Source organism: Martes martes, assembly GCF_963455335.1.
Source record: "Martes martes genome assembly, chromosome: 2".
Lineage (NCBI taxonomy): Eukaryota > Metazoa > Chordata > Mammalia > Carnivora > Mustelidae > Martes > Martes martes.
Genome location: NC_137889.1, coordinates 173,736,298 through 173,755,908, shown reverse-complemented (window position 1 = coordinate 173,755,908; position 19,611 = coordinate 173,736,298). Strand labels below are relative to the sequence as shown.

At 38.5% G+C, this 19,611-nt stretch overlaps 1 protein-coding gene and 1 pseudogene across 3 annotated transcripts in view; both read right to left on the bottom strand.

Annotated features, from left to right (window-relative positions):
* Positions 1 to 19,611, bottom strand: part of SLC30A9 (solute carrier family 30 member 9) — an 84,964-nt gene that overhangs the window by 55,864 nt on the left and 9,489 nt on the right. Inside the window, exons 2-4 of one of the 2 annotated variants that reach the window (XM_080797779.1) lie at positions 17,672 to 17,839; positions 2,716 to 2,778; positions 450 to 549 (exon numbers count right to left, since the gene is read on the bottom strand). In XM_080797779.1, coding sequence (XP_080653905.1) covers positions 450 to 549; positions 2,716 to 2,778; positions 17,672 to 17,839 — 331 coding nt within the window. The remainder of the gene's footprint in view (positions 1 to 449; positions 550 to 2,715; positions 2,779 to 17,671; positions 17,840 to 19,611) is intronic. The other variant, XM_080797780.1, reaches the window with a different exon arrangement.
* On the bottom strand, positions 5,633 to 7,072 carry LOC308339014 (ornithine decarboxylase-like; annotated as a pseudogene). The gene is made up of 2 exons: positions 6,698 to 7,072; positions 5,633 to 6,489 (listed from the first exon to the last, which is right to left on the bottom strand). The product of its transcript is annotated as an ornithine decarboxylase-like (transcript).

Below are 19,611 nucleotides of genomic sequence, written 5' to 3'. Positions count from 1 at the left end.
AGAAAGAACATAAATGTAACTAAATTACTCAACTCCACTAGCCAAAAAAACCCAACACTTTTTTTATTTTTTTCAATGTAAAACCCAACACTTTAAAAAGTTAAACATACAAATATGCAAATATCTTATTGATAAGATAATATCTTGTATGCCACATATTAACATAATAATAAAACTCCTAAGGTTCTTATGTGATACAGACGTCTTGAAGAATCTGCTTCTTTGGGTTTAAGATACCAGGAAAGACTGGATTGCTCACACTGAAGCAGAATTCAGTTTCATAAGCTAACAATTTTAACATTTTTTTAACTGAACAAAGTAGTTCTTCAATTTAGGAAGTAGTCATGGGAAAATTTCCACATGGATAGCAGCAAGTAACACATCCAAAAAATACATGGTTATTTAGATGAGCTAAAACTACCACATTTTATAAAAAACAACTACTGTACCTGGATTTAAGGCAGAACTCATTTATTGCTCTGACTCCAGTGATGAAATTATTCTGAGTGTACTTTGGTCCATACTCCCTCTTCTTAAGGACTGCTTTGACTAAATCCAAAAATATAAAAAAACATAAATATGGACATTAGAAATCACATTAGAAGATGAACATATGTTGATACTTAAGAGGGCTCACTAATGAATTTCATAGAAAAACTGATGTTTTTCTTGATGCACTGAATGGCACCAGAAGAAGAAAGTCTCCCAAGTGCAGATTAGGACAGAATTCCATTTGTAGCCATCTAGATTTTATCTCCACAGTCATCTGTAACTGACGCCAAATGTCAATCCTCTGTCTAATGGATACCCTGTATAGGTACTCCTGGTCTGTTTAAATTGTACTAATACAATATCAATGGTCTAGGGTCTAAAAATAATAATAATAAATTGTCTAGGGTCTAAATGAAAAGGAGGTTTCAATTAAAAAAATCACATGCTCGTTCAATGTTTTCTAAACTGCAGGGTAAAACCGGCATTTTATAAAAAATTCAAATAGAAAGTGAACAAAGATTACTACATACAATGAATAAGTACGTTTTGTGAAAGCTTTTGCTTCAGTTACATACAATAATGTGTGTGTGTGTGTGTGTGTGTGTGTGTGTGTATATATATATATATATATATATATATAAGGTCATTAATATTTCTTATGTGAATTGCAGTCAAAAAAGCCTAAAGCTGCTGGACTGTTTCACCATAGTCCATAAGAAAGCTAAAGTAAACATAAGAAATATTTTTATCAGTTAAAAATTATAGAAAGTTTACTACAGATTATAGGTGAAATACTACCTTCTACTAAACTGTTTCCCTACTACCAGTATCAAGTTGTTCATTAAAAAACAAACAAACAAAAGAGATATCAATAACAAAGTATCAGTTTGGCATCAATTATAGTCTGTGAATCAAAAACTACACTCAATATCGGTCTATATTTATAAATCAGAAAGTGAGACTTTCGATTGTATGACACAGATAAATAAAATAAGCAAGTATCTGAAGAGCAGGGGCAAAACAACAGAAATGACTTTCTGTTGTCATATGTTGAAAACATATGACTATGTTTTCCATTTCCAACTATCACCCTGTTACTTCATATTCTATTCTCAGATGTTAATTAACAAGTTTTCCATTATACTTTGAAATGGAAAGAGGAAATTAAGACTAAAATGATTCATCAATATAATAGATAAAAAAGACTCTTAAAATATCATATTAACTATTAAAATCAAACGCAAAAATAAGAAGAAGAACATTCCAAACATAAAGTTCAGTATAAAAATCAAAACTTTATTTGAAAAAAATATATCTAAGGAAGTTCAGGATTCTTTTTCTGTGAGTTTCAAGTCTCTAAACTGGCTTACTCTAATAATCCTAAAATTCTATATCCAGATGAGCTCCTCTGGAGCAAATAATTATTCTTTCTTTTGAAAGACTGAGTATTTTTTTAAATTACTTTTTAAAGATTTCTTCAAAGTATATGGAAATCCCTATTGGCCTGTCCTGGCCCAGAGTATTGATGATGGTGACAGCTATCAATGTTAATTATTCTTAACTGTCACTATATATACTACAGATCATCTTCAAGGTTATCCTAGAAAAGAAATCCCATTTTTAGCACAATCTTATAGGGGAGAAAACTGTGGCGCGGAAAAAATGCCTAAGGCCATACAGTTAATACATCCTGGAACCACAAATTGAATCCACTTTTGTCTGATGTCAAAGCCATGGTGCTTCTAGTCACAGAGTTACTGCCCTTGTCAAACATCCTGCCTTGTAGTCAGGAGACATAGTTCATTACAAAGAGCAGAGCTGCAAACAAGATTGCCTTCATCACCCAGTTAGTCCTAAAACAGAAAGTTGGACAAGAATGTCCAAACTCTATCTGGATTTGAACATGCTGGAACTGAAAGGTACTGTTTAATCACATTACTTTTCTAAAAATGATAAAGCAATGGATGACTTTTATTTGCCATTACTTCCTTCTTTGGACTTTTGAAAAAATTATTACCACCAAATTTATGACCAAAATGCAAAGTGAACTTCAGTAGAAATTAGCTTATAAGCAGGAGAGTAAATCTTTACGGTCAGTATATTTAAAGAAAAATAAAAATAGGCAGTACACTCAGAATAATACAATTATACAGAGCTCTATATAAACTAATTTTGTATATTCAAAACACCATTATAATGAAAAATAGAATAAAATATATTTACCTCTTACTTGGAGAGGTTCTTGCTTAATAAGTGGAGCTTTCAGTTCGGCACCTATATTTTCTGCTATAAAGTTAATTAAAAAATAACAATAAGTAGTTGCTTTCATACAAACATATAAACTTAATATCAGCTAACAATCTGGCAATGTATAAAAAAGATAATACACGATAGACCAAGCTGTATTTATCCTAGGAATTTAAGAGCAGTCAAACATTAGTAAAACTATTAATGCCCCTAATTAACAGACTGAAGAACAAAAGCTATAGAATCATTTCAGGAGCTAAAGAAAAAGCATTCACTAATATTCGACACCCATGCAACTTTCAAACTTTTGAAAATTAACATAAGAAGGGACTTCCTTAAAAAATAAAACAAACCTCTATCAAACATACTCAATGGTGAAAAATTTAGATGCATTTCTTCAAAACAAGGAACAGGGCGCCTGGGTGGCTCAGGTGGTTGAGCCACTGCCTTGGGTTCGGGTCATGATCCTGGAGTCCCGGGATCGAGTTCCGCATCGGGTTCCCAGCTCCGCAGGGAGTCTGCTTCTCCCTCTGACCTTCTCCCCCTCTCATACTCTCTCTCTCTCTCAAATAAATAAATAAATAAAATCTTAAAATAAGGAACAAAACAAGGACACATACTATAAATTCTTTTATCAAAACTACTCTAGAGGGGTACCTAGAGTGGCTCAGTCAGTTAAGCATCTGACTTTGGCTCAGGTCATGATCTCAGGGGCCTGGGATCAAGACCCATGCCGGGCTCCCTGCTTAGCAGGAGGCTGCTTCCCCCTCTCCCTCTCCCTCTGCTCCTTCCCTTGCTTGTGCGCTCTCTCTCAAATAAATAAATAAAATCTTGGGGGGGGGAAACTATTGTAGAGATATTATTCAATAAGGAAAAGATGACTATCAAGTGGCTACTGGGACAACTGTACAACTCCCTCCCCCCAAAATAAATGAATAATTAAATAAAAATTAAAAATTAAATACACCTCACCCCATAAACAGGCAATTTCAGGTAGAGTAAAGACTTACATGTTAAGGCATTTACACACCTAACAGACAACAGAGAATATTTTTATGGTTCAGACAGATTTCTTAAACAAGAAAAAATGGGTATATTCTGCTAAATCAAAATACAAAACTTCTGTCCATCAAAAGATCCTTTAAAAAAGGTAAAGAAAAGCTTCAAATTGGGAGAAGATATTTCTAATAAATAGGATCAACAAATGATAACTACCAATATTTAAGAATTACTCCAGATCAATAAGAAAAAGATATCTCGTTAGAAAAACAAAGCAGAAGACAGTAAGAAGGAAAGGAAATATAAATAACCAATAAACATATGAAGAAATGGCTGCCTCATTACAAACAAAACCCAACGAAACCACAAGAAGCCATTTTACAACCATCATTAGAAGAAAATGAAGAAATACATCAATATCTAATGTTGGCAAGGATATGGAACAATGGGAATTCATATACTGCTGGTGGAAATACCAACAGACAAATTACCTTGCTAAACAAGTTGCCATTTTCTGATAGAGTTGAACACAAGCATAACTTATGACCTAGCAAATTCTACTTCTAGGTCAATATATTTGCCTTAATAGAAACTTGCACAAGAGTACAAGGAGAAAAGTATATGAGTATTTCAGAGCAGCACTGGTCTGTTGCTTCAAATTGGAAACAACCCCAATGTCTATAAGAATTGACAGTTCTACCACGTTAGGTCATAGATTTTACACAGTAGTGAATATTATAAATATAATAATGGCCATCTTTCTTTGAGCCTTTACAATGTGACAACCACTATTTATTCTAAGCACTTTGCATTTATCAACTCATTTAATTCACACAACCCTCAAAAGTATGTACTCTAATTATCCCCATGAAAATGAATGAACCAGACACATATACCATTAGGATAAATCTTACCAAAATGTAATGAAAAAAGTAAAACACAAAAGCATACACACAATAAGTGACCACACAATAAAGTAAAAAAAACAAGCTAAACAATACACACAAATGTTTAAATCTATTCCCTTTTATGGAGCTCAACACAAAATTCAGGACAGCCACTTAGTTTTTTCTTGTTTTTTTTTTTAATTTCAAGATATTTTTTAATATAGATTTTATTTCTAAATAATCTATATACCCAACATGGGGCTTGAACTTACAACCCTGAGACCAAGAGACTCAGGCTCCACCAACTGAGCCAGCCAGGTGCCCCTCAAAATACTTTTATTTTTTAAACAAAATTTATCAGGAAGAGGGGCAGAGAGGGACGGACAGGAAGAGGGAAAGAATCCTAAGAAGACTCCTCGCTGAGTGCAGAGCTCAATGCAGAGCGTGCCCCTAGGACCCCGAGATCATGACTTCAACCAAAACCAAGAGTAGGACGCCCAACTGAGGCAGCCAAGCACCCCAAGATACTTTATTTTGAAAATGGGTCACAACACTAAGCTTTTGGCCCATCCTGCCAAAGTATAAGCTACAAACGCTTGCTCAGCAGCTGAGGGGCACTCTTTGGTAGCGTGTATGAGAAGTGAATAAAAATCCTATAAAAACAAATATTCAGTTAGTTTCCACAGGAACACAGATAACTGACTCCATCTCCCTAGCCTTCCATATTGTTGCACCTGTGCCAACCCTTCTTACAAAGACATTTCAAAACTAGCAGTAATTAATCTAAATTGTCCCTTCAAATCCCACAATTCAAGCTAGACTTGAAGTTAACAGCTACAGGAATGGCACCCACACGCAAATGCTAGCTGAAGGACAGGCAGCAGGGGAATGCATCGTCCTCCTCTTCCAGGCACAGGACGCAGGCAGGGGGCTGACATCCTAGTTCTCTACTTAGGGCGCAGGAAGTCGTGATTCTGGATTTGCTACATCAGTGGCCATGTTGGCCCCTACATCTTATAGCACCCAGCTGGCCTCTGGTACCCATCCAAAGCAGAAGCAGCAGCAACAGTATGAACACCCACTTTTTCAAAGAGCATCCAATCGCCCACATGACTCTCAGGCAAATCACAGCTCTCAACAATGTGATCAAGGCCATCACATGTTGGACCCAATACGCTAGCTGAATAGTACCTCACATCTGGTTTGAGTCTATTTTGCAGAAGGGACTTCACATGTGCATGATCATAAAGGATCCAATTAAATGATCCATTTACTCCATTATTCACATAATACATAAAGGCTTATTCACTTGACTCACACTCATCATCAGAGCCTGTCTGATCCTTTAATATGAGGTTTTTTGGCAATGATATTAACTGTGAGCATGATAGCTAATGCAATGTAGTATCTGCCAGACTCAGCTATGATTCTCAATCCCAAGTCTGATTCTGATGGGAAATACTTGTTCAGTGTTGGGTTTATAAATGATAAACCTGATGCTGAGCTCTTCAAATTTAAGCTTTCCCTCCTCAGATCCAGGAAAGCCACCACTGATATCAAGCAGATACATGCTGAAGCCAACCTCAGCTCCCATGTCAAAGACACAGCAGGCATCAGAGATGGCCTGCACAGAGCTCTCAGGCTCAGTACAGCCACTTCCCACGTAGGAGCTGACACCGATGACATCAATGTTTAGCTCTCTCACCCGTTCCAAAAGAATCCTGCTGGTTTTGAGTGTGGCATCAAATTTAACATTGAGACAGACTGCTTTGGAATCATCAGTGGCAATCTGCAAAACTCACTTTACCTTTGGATGTACCTTGGCAATTTTCATCAGTTTAACTTCACTATCAGAAGTCATCATCTGGGGCACATGGGTGGCTCAGTGGGTTAAGCCGCTGCCTTCGGCTCAGGTCATGATCTCAGGGTCCTGAGATCGAGGCCCGCATCGGGCTCTCTGCTCAGCAGGGAGCCTGCTTCCCCCTCTCCCTCTGCCTGCCTCTCTGCCTACTTGTACTTTCTCTCTCTCTGTAAAATAAATAAATAATAATAAAAAATGAAGAAGTCATCATCTGGACTCCATTACTGGCAGCACACTTAATCTGAGACACTTGTTTGCAAGGATCTGCACAGATAATCTCTCTGGAGGGACTCAGACTCTGCACCAATTGTATTTCAGTCTTGCTGCCACAGAACAATCCTGTCCCAAGTTTGGGTCTTCACTATGGTTTTATCATTGCATTTGAATGCATAAAAGGGGATGACCCAAAGAAGAACTTTTAAACATCTCATATGTTTCTTTAGAATGCCTCCCAGGTCCGCGATATAGAAGGCATTCTTATTATCACAAGACCAAACTTCATTAATTTTTTGGTTCAGAATGCCCTTGGCAGTAAAGCCTTCAAGAAGAAACGGAAGTCAAATTCTGCATTACTAAAGTTGTTCATGGTTTCTCGATGTTCCCCGAAATGTAACAAAAGGGAAAACTAAGAGATGGGATTTAAAGAAAATTATAACCAGTTTTTCACAAAGGCAATTCTCCAGAATTCCAAGTCCCACTGAAGGTGCATGTGCCCTCAGTGCAGCAGTGGAAATGCTCTAGTAAACACAGAATTTACTGTCTCTCCTGCACCTACTGCAGGGCTTGCCACATTAAAAGAGAATAGCAGTTGAAGAAACTACTTCCCAACAAATTCCAGCTCAGAATCCTCACTGACATGGTTTGGAAGAGATAAAATGAAGCTCCCTCTAGGTCAGGCTGCCCTAAGCCAGTGGCCACTGGGGCAGGACAGGTCACACTACTGTGAGGGTGGCCACCATACATGCAGAGGGCCAGGGGGTTGGCACCCAGCTTCAAGGGGCAAACAAGGCCCCAAAGGGCAGCTGCTCACCAGGGTCAAGGACCTGTGGCAGCTCTACAACTACGTGTGCCTTACACATCCAGGTGGCGGCTCAGTCCCTGGCCTCCAGCCCAGCACACAGGGACACGTGGCTGTCCCCACTCCTACCTCCCAACCTCCTGGATGCACCCCTCACCTTAGAGCACATGGGCGCCTGCCACGGGCCAACCCCATGGAGATGCCGACACCCACTCACAGGGCCACCGGCCACCCCCATCAGCGGCCACCTACCGGCTCTCTCCCTCCTGCAGAGGACCACCAGCCAGAGGTAGCGCCGGAGCTCTGGCAGATGGGTGTTGGAGGCTGAGGGGACTGACCAGGACAATCACTTTGGATACACAGGGTGAAGGGGAATACGAGGAGAATGTGATCAAGAAAGTAAGGTTCTGGGGCGCCTGGGTGGCTCAGTGGGTTAAAGCCTCTGCCTTCGGCTCAGATCATGATCCCAGCGTTCTGGGATCGAGCCCCGCATCAGGCTCCCTGTTTAGCAGGGAGCCTGCTTCCCCCGCTCTCTGCCTGCCTCTCTGCCTGCTTGTGATCTGTCAAATAAATAAATAAATAAATCTTTAAAAAAAAAAAAAAAAAAAGAACGTTAGGTTCTTAGATTGGGTGGTAAATGCCCAGGTGTTGATTTTATTATATTTTTATCTGATATTGTGTAATAAAAATCTCACCCTTAAAAAAATTTCTCTTGTATTTATATCCTAATATATATATATGCATATATATATATATACACATTACACAAGCAGGGGGAGCAGCAGAGGGAGAGAGAGAGAAGCAGGCTCTCCTTTGAGCAGGGAGCCTAACATGGGGCTCAATCCCAGGACCCTGGAATCTTGAGCGGAGTTGAAGGCAGACACTTAACTGACTGAGCCACCCAAGCGCCCCTTCAATGCTTTTTTCCCTCTGGGATTACTGTGCATCTTACACAAATACATACAAAAAGAAACAAAAGTTTCTTTATTTAATGTGGGTGGTTTAATAGTAAATGACATTCATCATTCTAAATGTGAAATATGTTTATTTTGCCTTCAACTCTAGACTGGTTATTCAGACCAGGGTAAAATTCTAGAGCTACATTCATTTTTTCCTTTCACCCTCTCATGGATGTTACTCCAAATCACTCCTCTCTGTGTTTTCTGCATATTGTGGCAGATAAAAAGTCTACCTCAAAAGAGCAACAACTGGATAGCATTTTTACTTTCTCTTTGGAAGCTTTTAACTTGGGTTGTTTCTTTCTTTTTTTTTTTTTAAAGATTTTATTTATTTGACAGACAGAGATCACAGGTACACAGGCAGGCAGAGAGAGAGAGAGAGAGAGAGAGAGGAGGAAGCAGGCTCCCTGCTGAGCAGAGAGCCCGATGCGGGGCTCGATCCCAGGACCCTGAGATCATGACCCGAGCCAAAGGCAGTGGCTCAACCACCTGAGCCACCCAGGCGCCCCAACTTGGGTTGTTTCTTGTTTTTGTTTTCGTTTTGAAATCTATGAATTTAACTTATCCTGCTTAGTATTCAAAGTGTACTTTTGATCTGAAGATTCTTGTTTTTGCCAAAATCTGAAAAATTCTTATCATCTCTTTATATACTTCTCCACCATTTCTCTATTCTCTCTGAAATGGCCTATTAAATGTAGCCGAGAGCTTTATGCCTTTTAAGTGCCTTTTCATTTTTTAAAATCTTTTTGCTTCCCTATGCACACAAAGGGTCAATTCAATTTACTAATCCTCTACTTGACAATGACTATTTGATCTATTAAACTTTTGTTTTGGGGTGCCCCATCCAGGCACCCGCCCTTTTTTTTTTTTAAAGATTTTATTTGGGGAACCTGGGTGGCTCAGTGGGTTAAAGCCTCTGCCTTCGGCTCAGGTCATGATCCCAGGGTCCTGGGATCAAGCCCCACATCGGGCTCTCTGCTCAGCAGGGAGCCTGCTTCCTCCACTCTCTCTGCCTGCTTCTCTGCCTACTTGCGATCTCTATCTGTCGAATAAATGAGTAAAATCTTAAAAAAAAAAAAAAGTTTTTATTTATTTAGGGGCGCCTGGGTGGCTCAGTGGGTTAAGCCTCTGCCTTCGGGCTCAGGTCATGATCCCAGGGTCCTGGGATGCAGCCCCGCATCGGGCTCCCTGCTCAGCAGTGAGCCTGGTTCCCCCTCTCTCTCTCCCTGCCTCTCTGCCTACCTGTGATCTCTGTCTGTCAAATAAATAAATAAAACCTTAAAAAAAAAAAAAACTTTTGTTTTAAAGATTGATTTAGATATTTGTAAAGAGTAAGAAGGAGCCGGAGGGGTAGGGAAAGAGGGAGTTAAAGCTCAAGCTGATCCCACCACAGGGCTCGATCCCAGGACCCTAAGATCATGACCTGAGCCAAAACCAAGAGTCACCTAACCTACTGAGCCACCCAGGTGCCCCTAATCTATTAAATTTTTATTTTAGTGACTACACTTTCATTTCTAAGATTGCTAGTTGGCTCTTTTCCAGATTTATTTGTTCTGGCTTTACTCTGCCAGTATGTATTTCAAATATGAGTACTTCACTTATTTTTCTGAGGATATTAAACTTATTTTAAAGCAATTCAGGCTATTATTTTAGCATCATCTAGAGATCATACACATTTGATTTTGTTGGCTTTCTTACAGCTAGGATTTTTCATGCATTTTTATTTTTTTATTGATACAACTGACATACAAGATTTTATAAGTTTAAGGTGTATAATGTGTTGATTTGAAATGTATACATTGCAATATGATCCTTTGAATACTTTTATATTTTGGGGATTACAATCCTATTAATTAACAATTAATTAATTAATTAATTAACATCCTATTCTGAATAGGATACATCCTTTCACTCTCCTTCTCATGCTCTAGCTCAAAACTCAATCTGATCCTTCTCTCTTGAACCAGATTTCCTACTGCCAGTTTGAAATTCCTACCCCTCTATCCAAGTCTCGAAACCAGCAAATAGCAGGATCCAATTCCTCTTTTTCCCTCTTGCCTCCCTAACTTACAGCCTCCTCCAAGACAAAGCCTCACATAACAAATGGAAGAAGCTAGTTCAGCTTCTGCCGACATATGAGTGTGTGGGTAAGTTCAAAGTCTGACTCCAGCACCTAGCTATGCAAGTAGCACCTGTAGATCTATTAACCTAACCAAACCGAACCCGACTATGGTCTGTAATCAGGCATTGGCCACCAGGGGTTCGGTTTGGTTAGTTTAATAGATCTACAGGCGCTACATGCATAGCCGATATTTCTGGATATTTTTCTCACTACAAACTGTCTAGATGCCACTAATAATACAGTGCTAAGAATCATAAACAAGAAATGCAAGTAAGTGGTTCAAAAACAGGTATGAATACTTATTTGGCACACCAACATCTTTATAAACTTATACTCTATCACTGGAGTAGAATCTTTATGATTTCAATAAATAACTAGATAGTCTATCCATGAATATCTCTAGACACTTGTTTAAAGCTCAACCCCTGGCTGTTTGCCACACATCTGCTGTCATTAGCAAAATTAAAACTAATTTTACTAAAATTTAAAACATCTGAATGCTCCTTAAAAATTTAAAGATTCCTTAGCAAGTCTCTGCCTCTTAATGAGCTGTTCCTGACTTTACCATGTGATTTGAATTATTCAAAAGTCAATCTCAAATCCTTAAATATACAAATTATCTTTCAATCAAGCAATTACTTGCTATCTATCTAATGGCTAACAAGTTCTGATTTGACCTAAGCAAATTCTGAAAAACTGAGCCCAAAATAAAACCATCAGTAAACAATGTATTTCTTTTTTTTTTTTTAAAGATTTATTTATTTATTTATTTGACAGACAGATCACAAGTAGGCAGAGAGGCAGGCAGAGAGAGAAGGGAGGAAGCCGGAAGCAGGCTCCCTGCTGAGCAGAGAGCCCGATGCAGGGCTCGATCCCAGGACCCTGGGAACATGACCCGAGCTGAAGGCAGCTGCCTTAACCCACTGAGCCACCCAGGCGCCCCAACAATGTATTTCTAATATAAGAAAATAAACTACCATTTTTATTTCACTCAGCGGAGAAAAAAGAAACCTGGTCACGGATTTCAATTTCAAGCATTTTGTATAGCAGAACCAACATTAAGTGTTTTTGCCTGAATCTATGTTCACCTCAGAAGAGTATTATAACATATTTTTTCCTTAATTATATGATTTTATCACTTGTTTCTTTTCCCATTTCTATGTTCCAATAAATATGCTTATTTCTGGAACTGAGGGACTCATTACACTCTCCATCCCTTCATCTTCTAATAGCAAACTCTCAATCAATATTCGTCCCTGCAGTTCTCCATCACCACAAGGAAAAGAGAACGAATTGGTTAAAACTGCACAGGAAGCCCAGAGGGAGGATGGGGCTTAGGAAAAAGGATGAAAAACAGGCATTGTAAACACAAGCACAGGTTTCTCGAGGAATCTATAAGATACTCCCCTGTGAAAGGCATCCAACTGAAGAAAAGGTAGTCTTGAAATGTTTATTATTCCTCAAACACTCTCTTCTTCTGACACCTTATTCTCCTTGGTTTCCCTCCTACCTCTCCAGGCTGCTCCTTCTTAAGTATTCTCGCAGGCTTCTCCTTTTCCATCTGCCCCTGACTCACTGGGGATTTCTGTACTAGAAGATCTTATCTCCTCACTCTGAACTCCCTTCCTGAACTGCCCCAAACACACTCATGACTTCAGTTGTCTCCTGGGTATAGTTAATGACTAATCCTAAATCTCTCCCCAAGTTAGAACTCCGCATTCACTCATTTATAAATATTTACTAAACCCCTACTACGTGCAAACCACTGCTCTAGGCACTGAGTCTCCTGCTTTCATGGGGCTTTAGAAACAAGGAGGGAATGAGAAATAAAAGAAATATTGAAAATATCAATCAGTATTAACTGCTACTCACAGAATTAAAATTAGGCTAATATTAAAGACTGACTGAGTGGTCACTTTATTTATTTATTTTTTTTAAGGTTTTAAGGGGCAGAGGGAGAAGCAGACTCTCTGCTGAGCAGGGAGCCCCACACAGGGCTAAATCCAAGGACCCTGAGATCAAGACCTGAGCCAAAGGTAGACATGCTTAACTAACTGAATGGGTGGCTACTTTAGATGAAGTGATTAAAGAATGACTTTGTACAGAGTTGACATTTTAACTAAGATATAAGTGACCAAAAGGGGTCAGCCATGTGTAGAAGTTCACCTTGGAAAGAGAAAGCACCTAGAGGAAAAGCCCTATAATGAGAACAAGGTTTGTATTTACTAAGAACCAAAGGGAGGCTGGTTTGGCTGAAGAATAAAGAGCATGAAAGAATAGAAGCACCGAGCCCAGGGAGAAGGCAGTAATCCAGCCAAGAGATGATGAGATGATGATGTCTCACTGCAGAAAAGTAGCACACCCAACTGCCTACCAGTCATCTGTTAAGATGTCACAGAGGCACCTACAATTCAGATGTCCAAAACTAAATCACCATCTTCTCATTAAAATACACTCTCGTTTTGGTATTCCCAATTTTAGAAATCAATGAATCATCTACACAATCATCCAATCCAGTCAGTAACCAGGCACCATGCTTTACTTGATCCTCTTCTCTTTTTCCTAAATTCAATCACCAAGTCCTAATTATTCAGCTCCTAAATCTCCAGTTCACCTACTCACTTAAAAAAAGCATCACCATTATCGTAGTCTAGACCCTCATTTGTAATACTGCTCTTACACTCCTTCCTTTCCAATGGGTTTTCTAGTCAGCAACTATTATCTTTCTAAAACTTTAAATCTGATCAAGTACTTCCCCTACTTAAAATACTCTAACAGATTCCCAGCCTAGAAAACAAAGTCCAAATTCCTCAACAACACCTTGATCTGACTTTGGTGACCACCTGACATTCATCCCTTGTGCTCTCAAAACTACCAACATCACCACCAGGTCCCATACTCACTAATCTAATCACACTAAATCACTTGTAGTTTTGCCTTTCTCTACCATTCATCACACCAATACCTAATTTTCTTTTAGGTCCCTAACTAGGTAACATTTCCTCATGGAAAACTTTCTCAACCATTCAAGACTCAGTTCAATACCCCTCTAAGTACCCCTGCAGCACACAGTATTTCCTCCACCGTGGTATTTACCATGCAGTATTATTTTTGTTTGCTTAACTTTGTTTTAATTTTCGTTTTAGGAATAAACTCAGAGTCATTCTATTTTGCTGCCATATAAAAAGTGTTCAATAAATACATGTTGGGGTGCCTGGATGGCCAAGTCAGTTGAGCGTCCAACTCTTGATTTTGACTCATGTCATGATCTCAGAGATGTGGGATTGAGCCCTGAGTCTGGCTTTGCGCTCGGAGCAGAGTCTGCTTATCCCTCTCCCTCTGCTCCTCCCCCTGTTCTATCTCCAAAATGAATAAATAAAACCCCTAAAAGTAAAATACTTCTTGAATAAATTAATGAATAAAGGACTTCATTTTAATGCTGCACAGCAGACCAGATATCCTGGACAAAATCTTTTCAAACACATTGCAAAAAATGATGCAAAGAGGGCAAAAACAAAAGGAGAGCTGAACCTCTACAGACTAAGTGAGAACACCAAAGCCAGCCTTTCCCCCGAGATTTCTGTTGAGGTGTTTTGTTTTGTTTTTTTTAAGTTTTTTTTTTATTTGTTTAATTGACAGAGAGACAGAGACAGTGAGAGAGGGAACATAAGCAGGGGGAGAAGGGGGCTGAGAGAGGGAGAAGCATGCTTCCTGCTGAGAAGGGAACCCGATGTGGGACTCAATCCCAGAACCCTGGAATCATGACCTAAGCCCAAGGCAGAGCTTAACAACTGAGCCACCCAGGCGTCCCTCTGTTGAGGTTTACAGTCTTTGAGCTTCTACTTCCATTGCTGCTAGGGGCCTGAGAGACAAGAGAAGACGACTACATTCTACTCCAGATGGAACATCTAACAGGAGACACCCAGAAAGAAAGCTAGACAGACAGCATAACTGTGAACTAAAAAAAAAAAAAAAAAAATACACACAGAAGGGAACAGCAAGAAAGCATGCCAACCTCTCCTTTGGTGTTAAATAGTGGGGATGAAAAACATAAGGCTAAGTCAGCCCTCACACAAGTTTGCAGTCTGAATTCATGCTACCAAAGTGGTCCAAAAAGTCTAAAGCAAAGAATTTAAGTTAATTTGGTCCTAAGCTGTACTCCCAGCAGCTAAGTGAGGCACAAGCAAACTATGCAGAAATGCATCTTCAATCCAGAAAGACTTCAAATAGTTCCAAAATACTAAACTCCATGGAAAATGAATAATTCTCAATTAAAAAACAAAGATGTGGCATCATGAATGAGTGCACAAGGGAAAAAGATAATATAGTAAGAACCAAAAAATTTCAGATACAATTTTCATTTATAGAATATAAAATAGACAAATTTAATATGGTAAGTAATAAAACAGGAGTTTGAAAACATAAGGAACAAGAGAACAAATAAGCAAGGTGAAAAGTAAACAATTTCTAGAAATGAAAAATATAATCATTGAAATTAAAAACCCAACATACGGGGTGCCTGGGTGTCTCAGTCGGTTAAGTGTCTGCCTTTGGCTCAGGCTGAGCCTGGCCTCAGGCTCCCTGCTCAGCGGGAAGCCTGCTTCTCCCTCTTCCTCTCCCACTGCTTGTGTTCCCTCTCTCGCTGTGTCTCTCTCTGTCAAATAAATAAAACCTTAAAAAAAAAAAAAACACAAAAACCCAACATACATATCAACCAGTAGACCAGAGGCTAACTAACAAGGGAATCAGCAAACTAGGCAGATATAAAAAAATAATCCAGATTTCAGGCCAGAAAAATAAAGAAATACAAAATACGACAGAGAGATTTAGAAACATGGAAAATAAAGCAAAAAGATCTAACATAATTCTTAGAGTTCCAAAAAGAGATAAAAGATAACTGAAAACTGACTCAGTCAGTGAAGCATGTGACTCTTGATCTTAGGGTTTAGAGTTTGAGCCCCATCTTGGGTGTATAGATTACTTAAAAATCTTAAAAATAAATGAGCAAAGGGGCATCTGGGTAGCAAAGTCGGTTAAGTGTGAGTGAGACTCCTGGTTTTGGCTCAGGTTGTGATCTCAGGGTGATGAAATCAACCCGCACACCAGACTCCACATCTACTTAGGTTCTCTCTCCGTCTCCCTCTGACTCTCCCCGCCTCCCTCTGACTCTCCCCGCAAGCTTGCTCAGTCTCTCTCTCAAATAAATAAATCTTTAAATAAATAATACATTTTTAAAAAGAGAGAGAACCAAGAAAAGGTAATAGAGAGTGACAGAGAATTACAGAATAACACTAATCCTCAGTTCCTGGAAGCCCAACAAATCTCAAGCAGGACAAATAGACAGAAATACATACCTAGTATGCAGAAATACATACATAGTATAATTGCAGTTTACACCAAAGAAAAAGACTTTCAAAATAAAGTTAATCAAATTTAAAAAGCAATAAAATAGAAAAGACATGAGAACAAAAGCATGATATGTGACTTCTCAACAGCAACAGAACCCAAAAGACACTGGAGTAACATCTTAAATTGCCTTTACCATAAAAAGATCCTCACCTAAAGGAACTTGTATAAGATGTACCACATCAGACAGAAAGACCAGAGAAATAAGAAAAGGTGGTTAACAAGGATTTTAGAGAAATTTGAACAAATAATGATATATATTGTATAGAAGGGATAGATCAGAACAGACTATATACTAGCCAATAAATAGCATTTAAGTTGGGAGAAAGTGACCAGAATTAAAGGATTCTAAGTTCTTTATATTTTTCAGAAAAAAATGTTAAGCTTTTTAATTACCTTTAGTCTTTGAAGTACATAGAGTATTTAACTCCCAAGCTAGTGCATGTATCTGTGTGCACATGGGGGAGAAAGGATAGCGCAGTGAGAAAAAAGTAAAAAAAAGGCAAAAAAAAATTGGAAAAAAAAAAAAAAAAACCAGGGACGCCTGGGCGGCTCAGTCAGTTAAACATCTGCCTCGGCTCAGGTCATGATCCCAGGGTCCTGGCATCGAATCCCACATCAGGCTCCCTGCTCAGCTGGAAGCCTGCTTCTTCCTTTACCTCTGCCTGCCTGTGCTCGCTCCCTCTCTCTCTCTCTGACAAATAAATAAATAAAATCTTTAAAAAATAAAATAAAATTTAAAAAAATTTTTAAAAACCCACAAGGAAGCTCATGAGACAATGGCAGAAATATGCTCAAATATATCAGTGATAACAGTAAATATAAACGACTAAATTTCCAATTATAAAACAAAGATTATCAAATCAGGACAAAAAAAAGGTTAAAGTTAAAGGATGGGAAAACAGGCAAATACTAATAACATCTGGTAGAGACACTAAAAAAAAAAAGAGTTGTTACATAAAAAGAAAGGATGTAATGCATCAGTGTTATGTAACGACTCTAAATGGTTATGTATCTAATAACATAGCTACAAAATATATAAAGCGAAATTTTAGGGACAACTGTTAAAGGAAAGACTGTCAAATCCACCAGAGCTATCGTGGCTTAAACACCTACTTTAGAAGAAAAGGAAGGTACAGAATTAATGAACAATGTATTGTTCAGCTGTAGCTATCTGATCATTTAAAAATGAATGACAGAATAAGCACAAAGAAAACAGGAGGATATAATTAAGGTAAGAATAAAAATTAACCAAACAGGAAACAAACATACAATATAAATATTCGAAGTAAAAAGATACTACTTGGAAAAATAAGAAAATGGACAGAGTTCTGGAAAGATTAATCAAGAAAATGACAAACACCATTAAGAATTTAAAAAAAAGATGTAACTATAAGTGCTGCTAAGAGTATACAGAGACTATTATGAACTTGATGCCAGTAAATTAAAAATTTAGTTTAAGTGGACAAACTCCCAGAAAAAAGTAGAACTTACCAAAACTGAGTCAAAAGCAGAAAAATTAAAAGAAAGTAAATTAGCAGTTTAATAGCTTTCCACAAAGTAAACATTAACCCAGATAGTTTCGTACATAAGTTCTATCAAACACTCAAGGGACAAATAATCTTACACAAGCTATTTCAGTATATAGAAAAAAAATTATTTTAAAAGATTTATACATACCTGTTTCATCAAATGATGGTACTTTTTCCACTCTGAAAGTCTGTGATCCCTGTCCTTCCTTCTGAACATTTGTGGAGTATGACTTCACTTGACTCAGTGTACAAATAAATGGGTGACTATAGCGAACCATGTTTGAAAAGCTTCCCAATGTCACTACATTCTGCCATTCTACAAAAAAAAAAAAAAAAAAATTTAATTTCAAACAAACTCACAACAAAGATTTTATACCCAATAAAACATACCCACTATGTTAGAAAGAAAATAATTTTACAGAATAACAATACAACTTTCATTCTGCTAAATACCCAGATGCACACGCCAACCCACCCTCTCTGTAGAGGTGTTTCATTGACCCCTAGGTGTATGGAGACTATGCTTTGTAAAGAAAAAATAATAATATTCTTATTCTCTAATTTGTAAATTTATTTATATGGGACATTTTATTTTTAAGTCTTTTTTAAAATATTTTATTCATTTATTTATTTGAGAAAGAGAGCATGCACGATCAAGAGCAAAGGGAGAGGCAGAGGGACAAGCAGATTCCTCATGCAACCTGACACAGGGCTCGATCCCATGACCCTGAGACCATGACCTAAGCCAAAGTCAGATGTTTAACCCACTGAGCCCACCTAGGTGCCCCTGGAAACTTAAAATACGTAAAATCAGATAGACATTCTCATCATTCACCTCTTCTGAAACATCTCTGACATACGATACTTTTTATTTTGTATATGCTGGTTACATGTTAAGAAAATGTTGGCATAATGTACTTTTCAGAGTAGAGAACTCTGAGAGGGAGGAGGTAAGGAGGGCTTCCTACTCAAAATTACCCTGTGTCCTTCTGCTAGCTAGAGATTTATTCCTCTTTCATTTCACAATCAATAAGTGAATTATATTAATCAGTCATTCATACTGTCACTGATTTTTTTTAATCAGATAATTAGATCAACATTTGGTGAGATCCCTCAGTACACAGGAATTCTAATTGAGGGAAGAATAGAAGACTAATTACAAAGCACTTCAGCTGCTGCATCTGGTTGACTGTGGGCTTTGGAGGGCTGAAATACCGAAGAAAAATATATTCCACACTTGCACTGAAGTGGCAAAAAACTAAATCTGTCTTTACTTTCATGTGACCCTCTTTCTCTCTTTTTTTTTTTAATTATGAGTACTAGACCTTGAACATCTTGTGAATAATTTACATATTTTTTAAAGGCATAAAGGAAATAATAAAGGCATATCATTAGAGACAGTCAAGTTTTTCCTGAGTGGAGGGTTAAGCATTTAAGGGCTGAAACTTTTCTTTCTTTCCTTCCCCCCCACCCCATCCCACCCAACTTGGGGATTGAACTCCACCTTGAGATTGAGGGCCACGTGCTCTACCTACTGAGCCAGCCGCGCACCCTGAGGGTGAAACTTTTCTAACTGCTTAATAGTGATCTCCCAGAGGTGCCAGGGTGGCTCAGTGGGTAAAAGCCTCTGCCTTCGGCTCAGGTCATGATCCCAGGTCAAGTTCCCAGGGTCCTGGGATCAAGGCCCGAATCAGGCTCTCCGCTCAGCGGGGAGCCTGCTTCCTCCTCTCTCTGCCTACTTGTGATCTCTATCAATTTACTGTTTCCCTTATTTGGCAAGTAATTGTTGAAGGCCCAGTATGTTTTTGGGCATTTGCCTCTATTTTTTAAAGGCTTACCCTTGCACTAAAATAAAGCAAATATAACAATGCACCTCCTTGCACATTAAAATCTGTAGCCTAGGGGTGACTGGGTGGCTCAGTTGTTAAGCAGCTGCTTTTGGCTCAAGTCATGATCCCAGGGTCCTGGGATCGAGTCCTACATTGGGATCCCCACTCAGCGGGGAGCCTGGTTCTCCCTCTCCCTCTGCTTGCTGTTCCCCCTACTTGTGTTCACTCTTTCTTTCCCTAGCAAATAAATATAAAAAAA